The sequence below is a fragment of the Leiobunum rupestre genome, chromosome 8 (genome assembly GCF_980474605.1).
Source record: "Leiobunum rupestre chromosome 8, qqLeiRupe1.1.hap1, whole genome shotgun sequence".
Lineage (NCBI taxonomy): Eukaryota > Metazoa > Arthropoda > Arachnida > Opiliones > Sclerosomatidae > Leiobunum > Leiobunum rupestre.
The window spans coordinates 57644640-57656976 of NC_143391.1; the positions used below are offsets into that span (position 1 = coordinate 57644640).

A 12337-nucleotide genomic window follows, 5' to 3' on the forward strand; every position below is an offset into this window, starting at 1 on the left:
GGTCCTAAAGTGGTGCCTTGGGTATTCGCTTAGCTGAATATGACTATAAATAATATCGTAATTACTAGTCCCAATAGTTGTAACCCTTTTACATTATTTGGCAATACGTACATAGACTAAATTAAGGTCATATATCTTAGTGGATTTTACCTGAACTGAAATTTTGTACTTCCTTCTCCTTTCAAATGCTGCAGATGGATAAATATCTCGATGATAGAGAATGTTATGAAAAGCTATTTCCAAAAACTCACTAAAGACTTCCGCTATTGAAATATCTGAAAATAATTTCTTAACTTTATTTCTTAAATAGTGAAGGTAGTAAAGTATATGGGATACCCTTATTCACAAATTTATAGATAGTAATATTTCCCTGCCAAGGACATTGTTACATTGGACCCATGTAATCTGCAAACAATAATTTCATATGTATGATGTTCTCCTCACTGCATGTCATAGTTTCCTACTAACAAGGATCTAGCAATAACTTTCAGGTTAAAATCTGTTGTGCAGCTAGAATTGTTGGTGTCATTCTTATTAACCTACTGTTTCAACATGCTAGCAAATTGAGATTGCATGTGCGGTTACTTGAATATTTTCTTTTACCACTTAAAAAGTAGGGAGAGTGACTTCCATTATAAGAATGGCCAAGAGTTGCAGGGTCTTTCTTCTTCAACCTACACCTTTTCATGTTATAGACATGATAGATGGTTGCAATTGAAATATAAATTTAAATGCTCGAATATAACCACCTTTTTTTAATTATCAAGTTTTTTAGATTCCCTGTGCTTTAAAATTATAAGCTAAAGAGTATTTTCGATATGTTCTTAATTCTATACAAATCATGACACTCTTATGAGTTTGATAAAGAATAAAGATTTTATTAAACAATTAGAGTACCTTCATAATTGTTTACTTTTTCCATTAACGGTGATTAGTTAAATAGTGATAGAAGTTTAGCACATTATTTTTATTTTATTTCTTTTTACTTTTCTTCCTTTTTTTTGAATTTACACATCACACACTTCAAAGTTAACAGTGCATGCTTTCAGGTCAACCGTGGCGGAAGTATGACAACCCGCGTGCGTGGAGTTCACCACATCACCATTTTCAAGTTTCTTTATTCGCGCAAAGAGCGTTATTTAATCTTGAAATAAAGCTAATAGGCCCTTCAATGAAAAATCTCCAAGGAAATCGCCAAGAAGTAATATGTTTCCGAGAGCAAGGATCTGCAATATACTGTTTATATAGTGTATTAGTGCTTGTTGGCATAATGGAAACTTTTCACCTGTACTTTTAACCACCAAGTAATATTTTGACATATTTAGGCTTAGCAAAAACACGAAATTCTGTTAACAAGTGAAAAGTTTCCATTTATTTAAACAAGCGCCAAATAAACAGTATATTGCAGGTCCTGGCTCTTGGAAATATTACTTCTGGGCACTTCCTTGAAGATGTTTTATTGAAGCGCTTATTAGCTGTAACATAAATTACAACTGCCTTACATAAGAACTGTGTACAGATTGGTATATTTCGATACATTACTTTCAAAACCAGGCATTTAAAAAATATTATGAGATTTCAATGGTTGAAATCCTATTTGGGGTAATGAGAATTGGGAACTGTTGCTACGTTTAGGTAGCGCATTAAAGGGGCTCCAAAGTTCGGTGGCAAAAACAAGAAAATTGAGCATGCATTTCATTCCCCCCAGCCCCTCACTCGGCTTTGGCAGAGGCGGGCAGAGTCAACCGTAAATTTCGCACTTTACTGACTTTTCACACAATTTGCCACCGAACTTTGGAGCCCCTTTAAGGCGTGAAGCATTCAAGCAAGCATGGGTTGCCGAGGGAGTTGTGAATTCGGTTTCGTGAGTGGCTGAAGAATATCAGATCTGAAACCTCGCCCTCGAGATATAACAATCAGCTACGCCCAAGTCATCAAGCGACTTTTAATTTCTTTAAACAGCTGGCCGCGTTGCAATATTATCGTCTAGTGATATTCACTTAACGATGGAACCAACTAAAGCAGAGTAAGAATATAGTTCCGTAACCCACATATAGATAGCTTGAGTTGGAAATACCCCGACTCCAAGAGTGGGACTTCTATTCAGCCTATTCCAAGTGTCAAAAATTGACTGACAAAAACTGAAATTCCCATCCGTACAATACTCTTGCAAGTTTAAGAATAGACAGGTTAAGCCACTACCCGAAAACGTGTAGGGGAACTTGTAGGCCTGCACCTTTTACAAGTTCCCTCTACACGTTTTCTAGTGCTGGCTTAACCTCTCTAACATTTTTCCAAGATTAAAGGCCAGTCGCTCTAGCTATTTAAACAGTTATATTATGGTGTCGGTCAAAAGCCTTAGACACCTCTTAAAATTAATCTCGTGGTTTCCTTTTTAATTATTGCAGATGCACGAAGTATACAAGAATAATTAGGATCATGATTAAATCGCACAACTTATGAAACTTTATAACTTTAATCCACTTAATCATCAAACCATTGTTACTATTTTTGCGATGCTTCTCGTTCTTAGGTGTAAATAGTGGTTACCATGACAACAGTTTGATGTTGATAATAAACAAACTGTACAGCATCATGTGCGTTGTTATATCACCGGTTATTACAATTTTTTGAGGAGTGTTATCATGAAAGCATTAAAGAAAATTATTAACAGATCCAAGGCAACCAGCTCTGATAATGACAGTGTTCAAAAACCAAAAAAGGGCTTTAAATTTCGACGAAAATCCAGTAATCATGATAGTATTGAAGATTTGGGTTTAGGAAATGTTTCCACTATTGTTTCCGGCCAACCAGATAATCATTTGGATAGGTAAGCTTGGTTAATAATTCAAGTATTTATGAAAAGTGCGATCCTTACGCTGTTCTATGTAATAGAAATATATTGTCACGTTTTGGTGCATCAAGGCATATTGGGGCCATGGTTGGCTGGTCAGTTTAAGGGTCACACCGGAACTTGAGAAATCTGGATGAAATTTTATCAGCTCCTACTCTCCCGTATCTCATTATATTAAACCCGACCAAACTCAATTGCATTAGCTGTACCCCCTGCATCGACAAACATTTATTGGTCCACAGAATAATTTGAAATATTTGGGTCGAATATCCGGTAGGTCCTTCTCTTCCTGCGCGTGTTCTGGTGGCCATTTAAACCATGATTACTGTAAACCCTAAAACCCATATTAAAGAGGCTGGAAAGTGGGGTTTTGAAAAACGTCATCCGTGACGTCATTAACGAAATTTGGCGCGTAGAACTACTTTTACTCAAGTTCGCGAAGACGTAAACAGGCACCGCTATGTTGGGATTTGTGTATGATGAAATCCAGCGTGGTCTTGGTTAGGGTTAGCTGAGCTCGTAGGAATTTATAAAAATTCGTTAATCTATAATGAGATTTAGTTTAGTGAACAACAAATGTTTAACGAAAAATTCATTAGAGCGATAAGATCTTTTAGTAGTAGTGTGTTCGTAATTTTTTAATTATTATTTGCGAGTTTCATCGAATTTTGTAAAAAACGCTAGATGAAATGATGAATAGAAGCCAATCTCTAAGGGCCTTGGTTTCACTGGAGCATTTTCATAAAACCTTAGAACTCAACCACAGTTCTTTTGCCTTTTCCCATTTATCTAATTCACCAACAAGAGATATTTTCATATCATCACGTTTCCGTTTTTTATTTGAATTAAACTCGTTCATTGTAATTAAATAAATATGAAAATACTAGAACCAAAACCACGTCCACGAAGGTTCGCGTATGAATACCTCTCACCAGTCTCTCTCTCGCGGGTCGCTCCTCACTATTTTCAAAACATCTCCGTCAGAGCCAAATTCCTCAAGCGGGGAATTAAGAAAATAAAGCAGGGTCCGGATTTTTTTGGAGATACAACGTCACTGGACGATTTCAAAACCCTACTTTCCAGCCCCTTTAAGTCGCTTTGAGTGTCAGTTTGGACCAGTAAAAATTATATAAACTCCCAATGTAAACTGTTTTCAAGCAATATTGTCACCATGGCTTCTCGGCTTTTTTACAATCTCTAAGTATTGTGTGGATTCACGACCGAAAAGAGGCTTGATTGTGCGGCGGCGACACACTTTTGCGAAGTAGCTCCTATGACATAGCTTTTGTCAAGTCAGAGAATAAATAATTAAATCTAGGCTCCGAAATTGCTTTTGTGTTACCGTGAAAGTAATACCTAAAACTATGGTTGCGCTCCACAGTGGCGGTGGGCGGAACTACTCGTCGAAGGTCAAATCTAATGCACTGTGGAAGCTAGCAAGTTAGAAACTTTACCAGACGCTTGACGTAAGTAGACCCCTCATACGGTTGGGCACCGTTGCGTCATCTAGACCCGTTTCGGTCGCGAATAGTTTCACAGCGATCAATTATGCGTCGTCGTAGGTCGTCAATATGGCGGACTTCAGTCTTGTGTACCAATTTTTCAAATGGTCCAAAGTACTAAAACTTCGGGAGCTTGGCGGAAGTTGGCAGTCAGCCCCGCGGTTTTACATCCCTCCCGCATTTTTACACGTCCAGTTCTACTTTTTTGAGTGGAGGGGGACAAATTTTTTTAGATAGTAAAAAAGCATTATGAGATAAGAAAAAATTTCAACTAGCAAAAGCTTATTAAGCGGTCGCATCTGGAAGTATGGTATCGCTACGATTTAAAATAATTACAAGATGATTTAAATTACCAATAAACACAATAAAAAATTAATTTAATTGTTTTCTGGTTTCTTAGAAGTTACATGTACCTTACAACATTACATTGATCATTGTATTTACAAAAGTTGTTCGAAATGATCCCCATTAGCCTAAACAGATCCTAAGAGCGTACTTAACCAATTGACGTAGTTACTCTGCTCCTGAAGCAAGCTTGGATGCGTCTTCGGAAAGATTATCGAACACGACGAAACATTTCTGGCATGTTTCGGATTGTGTCGCAGGCGTCAATTATGCGTTGACGTAAGTCTTCAACGTCTTGAACTTCAGTCTTTTATGCCAAGTCCTAATTGATATGGCCCCAAAGATAGAAATCACATGGGTTCAAATCAGGTGATCTAGCTGGCCATGCAACAGTTCCACCTCGACCTATCCGCCGCTGGGGAAACTCGGCATCAAGATGAGCTCTGACCCGAAGGCTTAAATGATGGGGTCCTCCGTCGTTCATAAGCCACATTCGTTGTCTTACTGCTAGCGCTACGTCTTTAAGTAGCTCTGGTAAAGTGTCTTGTAGAAACGTTAAGTACGCATCACCAGTTAGTCTTGGTGGTATAAAATAAGGTCCAATTAATGGTCGCCAACAATTCCGCACCAGACGTTGAGACTAAACTGCACTTGATATGACCTAACGGTAGTCGAGGGCGGATTTTCTTACTGCCACTCATAACGATTATGTAAATTGAAGATTCCGTCACTGGAACTAGGAACGTCCTTAAGCTATTGATATCGTTAGTCTACTCCTGAAAGTGAAACCACTGACGAAATTAGACTCGTCTTGGATAATCGGCCTCATTTAAAGATTGTACCTTTTGTAAATGGAATGGGTGGTACTGGTGTCGTCGAAGGATACGCCAGACAGGTACATGGTTGACTCGTACTTGTCGGAGGATCATCCTCGAAGATAGTAAATACTTGTTCCTCCACGTCCTTTAGAACGTCTCCTTCTGCAGTAGCAGGTCCCTTGGCTTGTATTTTTCCAGTTTCTCTTAAGCATCTGTCAACCACCGTGAACATTTGCCGATTGGAAGCTGTCTTTGAGGAAAGTGCTCCTGATACAAGCGCCGCGCTTTCACCGCATTTCCCTGAGCGAATCCATACGTAAGAGGTATATCGGTATATCGGCATTCGTTAAGTACGCCATAGCATAGCAGGTTTAAGATACGAAATTTTAATTTCAAAAAATATTAGAACATGTGTTGTAATGTAGACTAAACCTGTACACTAAAAACATTCTTTTGTGAGACCATTAATTAGTAATTAATGGTGTCATTTAATAGTGATCCACAACCGGCCTAGTCATTGAATTTAGTTGGCTTGTGTAATTAATAGTTACAGAAGCCAACTACATTCAGTGTACTAGCATTCGGGGAAAACACGGAGATGAGCTAGATACGTTCCAAAACACCTCATTAGGTGTTAAATTGGAACTTATTTATGGAATTAGAAGAATAAAAAACGAAATTCATTAATTACCTCTTTTAATAGGCGTTGTCACTAAGAAAACACTTGGTTATTGTTCGAACGTATTTCTATCCGTAGCAATTATCTTTCATTTTAATAACGCGCTTTTGATACTAGTTTTGTTGTTTATTGAAAAAGATAAGAAACCAAATGCTTAGTGAAAGGAAACAATTGGGTCCAAGGAATAATAGAAACTGGACAGTTGCGCGTTTTTCAACGTTTTTGGGCCGATTTTTGACGGCCAATTACTCGGATACGGTTCAATTTAGGAAAACGTTTCTTCGTACCATTTTCGCTCCTAATTTTTACCCGAAAGACACGCCTGTAAATTTGTGCCGTTCGTCCCTGAAACATGTATAACGTGATATATTACGTGATGTATTACGTGATGTATTACGTTATGTATTACGCGATGTATTACGTTATGTATTACGCGATGTATTACGTTATGTATTACGTTATTTATTACGTTATGTAGTGTGTTACATATTTCGTTATATATTACGTTATATAGCTCGTTATATATTACGTTATATAGCTCGTTATATATTACGTTATATAGCTCGTTATATATTACGTTATATAGCTCGTTATATATTACGTTATATAGCTCGTTATATATTACGTTATATAGCTCGTTATATATTACGTTATATAGCTCGTTATATATTACGTTATATAGCTCGTTTTATATCTATCTATCTATATTATAAGGATCTATCTATATTATAAGGAGCGCTTGGTACGTTGGTCGTCGTTGCACGTCCGAGTTTTCAGGAATGTTTGCTTAGTCTGTCATGAAGCCAAAAACGGGGCGGCGAGGAAAAAGCGACCCGCGGAACAGAGGGAAACCGAGACTGCCTTTCGCAGCGTTACTGAGGTGGTTCGACTATCTATTTTCTCCAAATCTGTCGCCCCTAGAGTTGGGCCGTGTTTGTCCCAACACGCAATACACCTGAAATTTTCTCCCTTTTCGCCGCGAATTTCGGAAGGGGGGGGGGGGGTAGTTTCAGAAGGCCTGTGAGTGTGAGTTTCGGAAACGGGGAGGGGCGGGGGGGTTTCGGGGTCGTTCCGATTTAAAAGTCCCGTGGCGCTCTCGGCGTACCTTAGTCCCGTGGCCTTTATGCATTAGCCATTGGATACAGGGGGTTTAAAGGGGTACAGGGGGTTTGGTACGACTGCGAGTTTGAGTTATTTTTGCGGGGAGAAGGGTACCACAGTAATTATCACATGGGAAAAGCGGAGAGGGGTACCACGGTAATTATCACATGGGAAAAAGGGGGAGGTGGGTACCACGGTAATTATAACCTAAGAAAAAAGGGGAGGAACGGTAATTATCAAATGGGAATAATGGAGAGTACCCCGGTAAAGGCTGAACTAATTTTTCTTTATAAACTACTAAACAATGTAATACCCAGTGAAAAGTTAATTTCAAAACTAAATATATCTGTTCCTCAGCACAATACTAGAACTATAAAAATGTTTAAAACTGAAAAGAGTACTCTGAATCCTATTAATAGAATACAAATAACTGCAAACACCCCTCCAATGAAATAGATTTGTATAACTGTAAAATATCTGAAATCAAAGCATTGCAAATGTTTGTGAAAATTTCTAAATTTAACAACCAATTGTACCTAACCTAGTTAAATCTTTGATATTTTATCAGACTCAAGTTTTATATAAATTCAGGTTATAATATATCTGATTTCACTACTGTGATATGTAAATATGTATATCTAAGTAACAGGCTGTGTACCAACTAGTTGACACTGTAAAAAGGGTTGTTTCGGAGCACATTAAAATTTCATTTCATTCGGGGAAAACACGGAGATGAGCTATATACGTTGTAAAACGCCTCACAATGTGTTAAATTTGTACTTACTTATGGCATTAGAAGAATAAAAAAACGAAATTCCATAATTTTTTTTAAAAGGCGTCGTCACTTAGAAACACCTTGTTATTGTTTAAACGTATTTCTACACTTACAATGTTATTTTACCCCTTTCATTTTAATAATGCACTTTTTATACTAGTTTTTTTATAGACAAATTTAAGAAACCAATGCTTAGCGAAAGGAAGCTATTTGGTCCAAGAAATAATAGAAACTGCACATTGCGCGTTTTTCGACGTGCTGGAGGCCGATTTTTGACGGCCAATTACTCGGATACGGTTCAATTTAGGAAAACGTTTCTTCGGACCTTTTTCACTCCTTGTTACCCAAAGAACACGCCTGTAAATTCGGACAGATTTAACTGAAACACCCTGTATAAAGTTCGAAACTCTGGGACACACAGGATGGGCATTTTTCCGGTAAATTACTTTCTAGATATTCCCAGCACATTAGGGAATTATATACTCAAATGTCCATGACACAAGCTTACAGTTACGAAATTTCGGGCACATACGCTAATAATCGTACTATTAGCCAATACTACCGCAAAATTTGAAACTCCGTCCGCAATTTTGATTAGGGCACTTTCCCTGTTAGGTGACAACGGACACGACTAGTTTTCTTTACGGTGAGGGTATGGCGAAAAAGCTATTAATTACATCCATGTTAATTATCTTCCTAGCGCGTTCGGTTCCACTTCAAAATCCGAGATTCCTTTAGAAGCGTGTGGGTATTCTGTGGATTTAAAGAAATCTCAACCCGAGAAGTTCACGAAACTGCATAAATCCTGTTGGGCAGGAAACGAAGAGAAAGTAAGAAATCTCACGACTGGGAGCAAAGCCATCAGCGTCAATAGTCAAGATCACGAACTAAGGTAAGCCAAAAGTTAATATAATCAATAAACGATGTAATCTTTTACTTCATTAATTAGGTTATAACGAAAAATCTGTTCGGCGCATATATTCAATTTAGACTAGTGTTGCCGTTTAGAACCGGAAGAACCGAAGGAGAACCGAACCGAATACTTTTCGAATACTATTACTTTTGAAAAAGCCGCGAAGAAGAATAAATAAACCACTGACAACAGTGACAAGTGACAAGGACTATTATGTCTATTGTCTCATTTGGAGGGAAAAACCGTTTTATTTAGAAATCACTTAATTTGTTTTGTCCAAACTATTGGTTTTTATTTCGCCGCGTGTTCTATGTTACTTCCAAATATGTGGAAATAAGCGAAAATAGCTTTACAGTTTTCTCCCAATTTTTGTTTCGGTTCTCGGTTCGGTTCGGTTCCTACTATTTTTTGGTTCGGTTCCGGTTCCAATTTGTCATGATCGGCAACCCTAATTTAGACCTATAGTTATAAAATTAAAAAAAAATATATGACCGTTTTAAGTCATACTGTAAACAAGAATGTATTTATTTATTCTCAGGGAGAATGAATATGTCGAGACGATCGACGGACACGTTGAGGCCCTAACCCCTTCACGCTAAGGGGGGGGGGGGGAGGGTAGAAAAAGGAGGCGGTCTTATTTTTTTGCGTCCTCGCAGCAGCGTTAATCGCGTCGGAAAACGTAATTTTTAAGAACCAATGAGATTGCAGTATTATTTGATTTTATTAAAGCGGAGGAGCATACCGGGGGGCACAACGGGTGGAATTATTTAGCTGAATTTTATACAGAAATCAAGTGGATCCGATATAGACATTTTATTTTGCAGGACACCGTTGCATTTGTCAGTTGCTCGGGGACTCGAGAACATTACGAACTATTTGCTTTCTTTGTCTCCGGATCTTTCGTTGACGGATAATAGAGGAAAAACTGTTCTATTTAAAGTACGTTTCAAATTACTTAATTAAGGGCATTGAACTAAATTAGATTTATTTAAATCTACGATATAAAGAATACTAGGGCAATGAAATGGAATCAGATTGTATATTATTTTCCTTTAGTGAATTAATTTGAAAATATAATTTTGAGTTTGGGAATGATCGGGAATGGATATTCCTTTTGGTCGCATTTCTTCGAACCGGGTTCATTAAGTAAGCCCCCTCTCTATAAATTGAAAAAATCCATTTGCGATCGAATGCGACAATATGCGAGACCAAGAAAATGATTTGCCACATATCTGTTAAGTTGGAATAATTAAATCAAAGGAGGGTGCTAACTTAATGATAGCCCCCCACTTTCAACTATCAACGCGGAAACACAATCAATATAATGCCACGTTATACGACACCCTTTCTTTCAAATGTGACATTTAAGTTAACGAGATATATGTTAATTTATTTGACTGAAGAAATCATTTCACTCGCGCCTTAATCCACGTTTAAGCGATTCCATTCTCCATATCTCCATTCACACATATGACCGAAAGCTGTTTGTAGCCATTTGATAATGCAGGTAAACATGGCTAATAGTTACATGCTAGTTAATAAAAATATAATACGGAACGCGCAGTGTAAATAGTCAACACGAGTTTTCGAAAAGGCGCGACACTACTGAACTCTTGATTTAAGTAAGTTGCCCATCATTTGATTTACCGTAGACGCTCGCTATCTAGTGTAAGTAACACATCTCCGAATCTGATGTATGATTGCACCTTGTCCTCGGATGTTCAATACTGTAATTCTAAAATATTTTGCAACAATTGCGCTCCAGCGTGGAGATATTGGACATGAGCTTCTTAATTGAATTAGAATCTTGGTAATTTTATGATGCCTCGGTAGCAGGATTGGACGCCTGGTACCTTCCGATAGGTCGGCATACTTTAGCTGTCCTCCAACACGCAACACACCGTTTCAATCCAACATCGGTCGTAGACATAGCAAATTCAATGTGACGACAATGCGAGGCTATCGTTAACCTAGCCACACCACTAGTTTAAATAAATATCTTTGTAACTAGGCTGTCGCATTGCTCCGCATTGTTTCGAGTACGGTGATCAAAATAAAAATATTCACTGCTTGTTTAATTATTTATAAATAAATTAAAATATCCCGTTTCAAGTTTTGTGTGTCGTATTGCTCCGCATTGACATCGCTTTCGAAAATAGGATATTTGCGGTCTTAATTACAACAGAGGGCATCGTCAAATTGACCTTCTCTTGTTTACATCATTATCTTATACTCTAAAAAGTCGCTATGGAAATTTTGGGCACATTCGAAATTTAGGTAATCTTATAGTTTCGCAATGCCATCGCATTTAAATAGATCTTAATTACAATAAACGGCTATTGTTAACCAAGACCCTCAATATAAAGTAATTAACTTTCTACACTAAAATTTCGTATTCGAAATTTATGTTGTCGCATTACTAAGCATTCTAGTTTAATTTCTTCGTAATGGCGTCGAATTCCATTGTTAGTTTTTGTTGTTGATAATTGACAGTGGGGCTGTCCCATCATTGGCTTTCGCATTTCGTCGCATAACGAAAGCATTCGATCGCAATTGAAAGTATTAGAAAAAGGGTGATCAAATTACTCTACCCTTAATGCTCTCGCATTGCAACGAAATGTTAAATTAATGAATTTATCACTAACGTCAAAAATACGTTTACGATTAATAAATTTCTTTGCCACATTTAGTCTTGTTGAAGAATAATTAGTTAGGCTAATACCCTATGCACCACCATAGGTTCAAGTCATCTGACTACTTCTATTGCCTTACTATCGGTGGCCGGGTCGTATGGCGTAGTAGGGTCGCAAGCCACCTGACAGAACCCTACCCTTACTAATACCGATAATCTCAGCAAGTTAATTAATAATGCCTTTAAACAGAATCGGGGGCTATCATGAATCTATTATTTTAATCTTTAGATTTCTAAAAATCCGATTGGTCACATTTTCAGTTAGGAATTTTTATTTACCCAAATATGATCGTCGCTTTACTTTGCTTTCACGTCGTAGTGAAGTATCACAGTTCAAAGGTTATTTTAGAAATTGTGTGAATTTAATTCTTGCTAATGATTCACCTTTCATATACTATATTATTTAATCACATTCATTAGAAATAGTGTTGCAATAATTTAAAAATATGTTTCAATGTAATTTCCCTTTTTTCGGCGCCTATATACAGTATAAGACTGGTGGTATAGCCCCCTCACTCTCAAACTTTCAGTTTTCTGTTAATCCAACTGGTCCAAACCAATATAATTATGATTAACTGCTTCTGTTGGCGTCGCGTTTGCCAAATGGTTGTAGCATTACTTTGGATTAACGACGTAATTCAGTTTTGGTGATCATTTA

At 37.5% G+C, this 12337-nt stretch overlaps 1 protein-coding gene across 1 annotated transcript in view; it reads left to right on the top strand.

The window, feature by feature from the left end:
- Positions 1-2645: 2645 nt before the first annotated feature.
- LOC149933782 (uncharacterized) overlaps positions 2646-12337 on the top strand; it is a 72988-nt gene continuing 63296 nt past the window's right edge. Inside the window, exons 1-3 of the mRNA XM_090157421.1 lie at positions 2646-2830; positions 8775-8966; positions 9812-9926. Coding sequence (XP_090013547.1) covers positions 2646-2830; positions 8775-8966; positions 9812-9926 — 492 coding nt within the window. The remainder of the gene's footprint in view (positions 2831-8774; positions 8967-9811; positions 9927-12337) is intronic.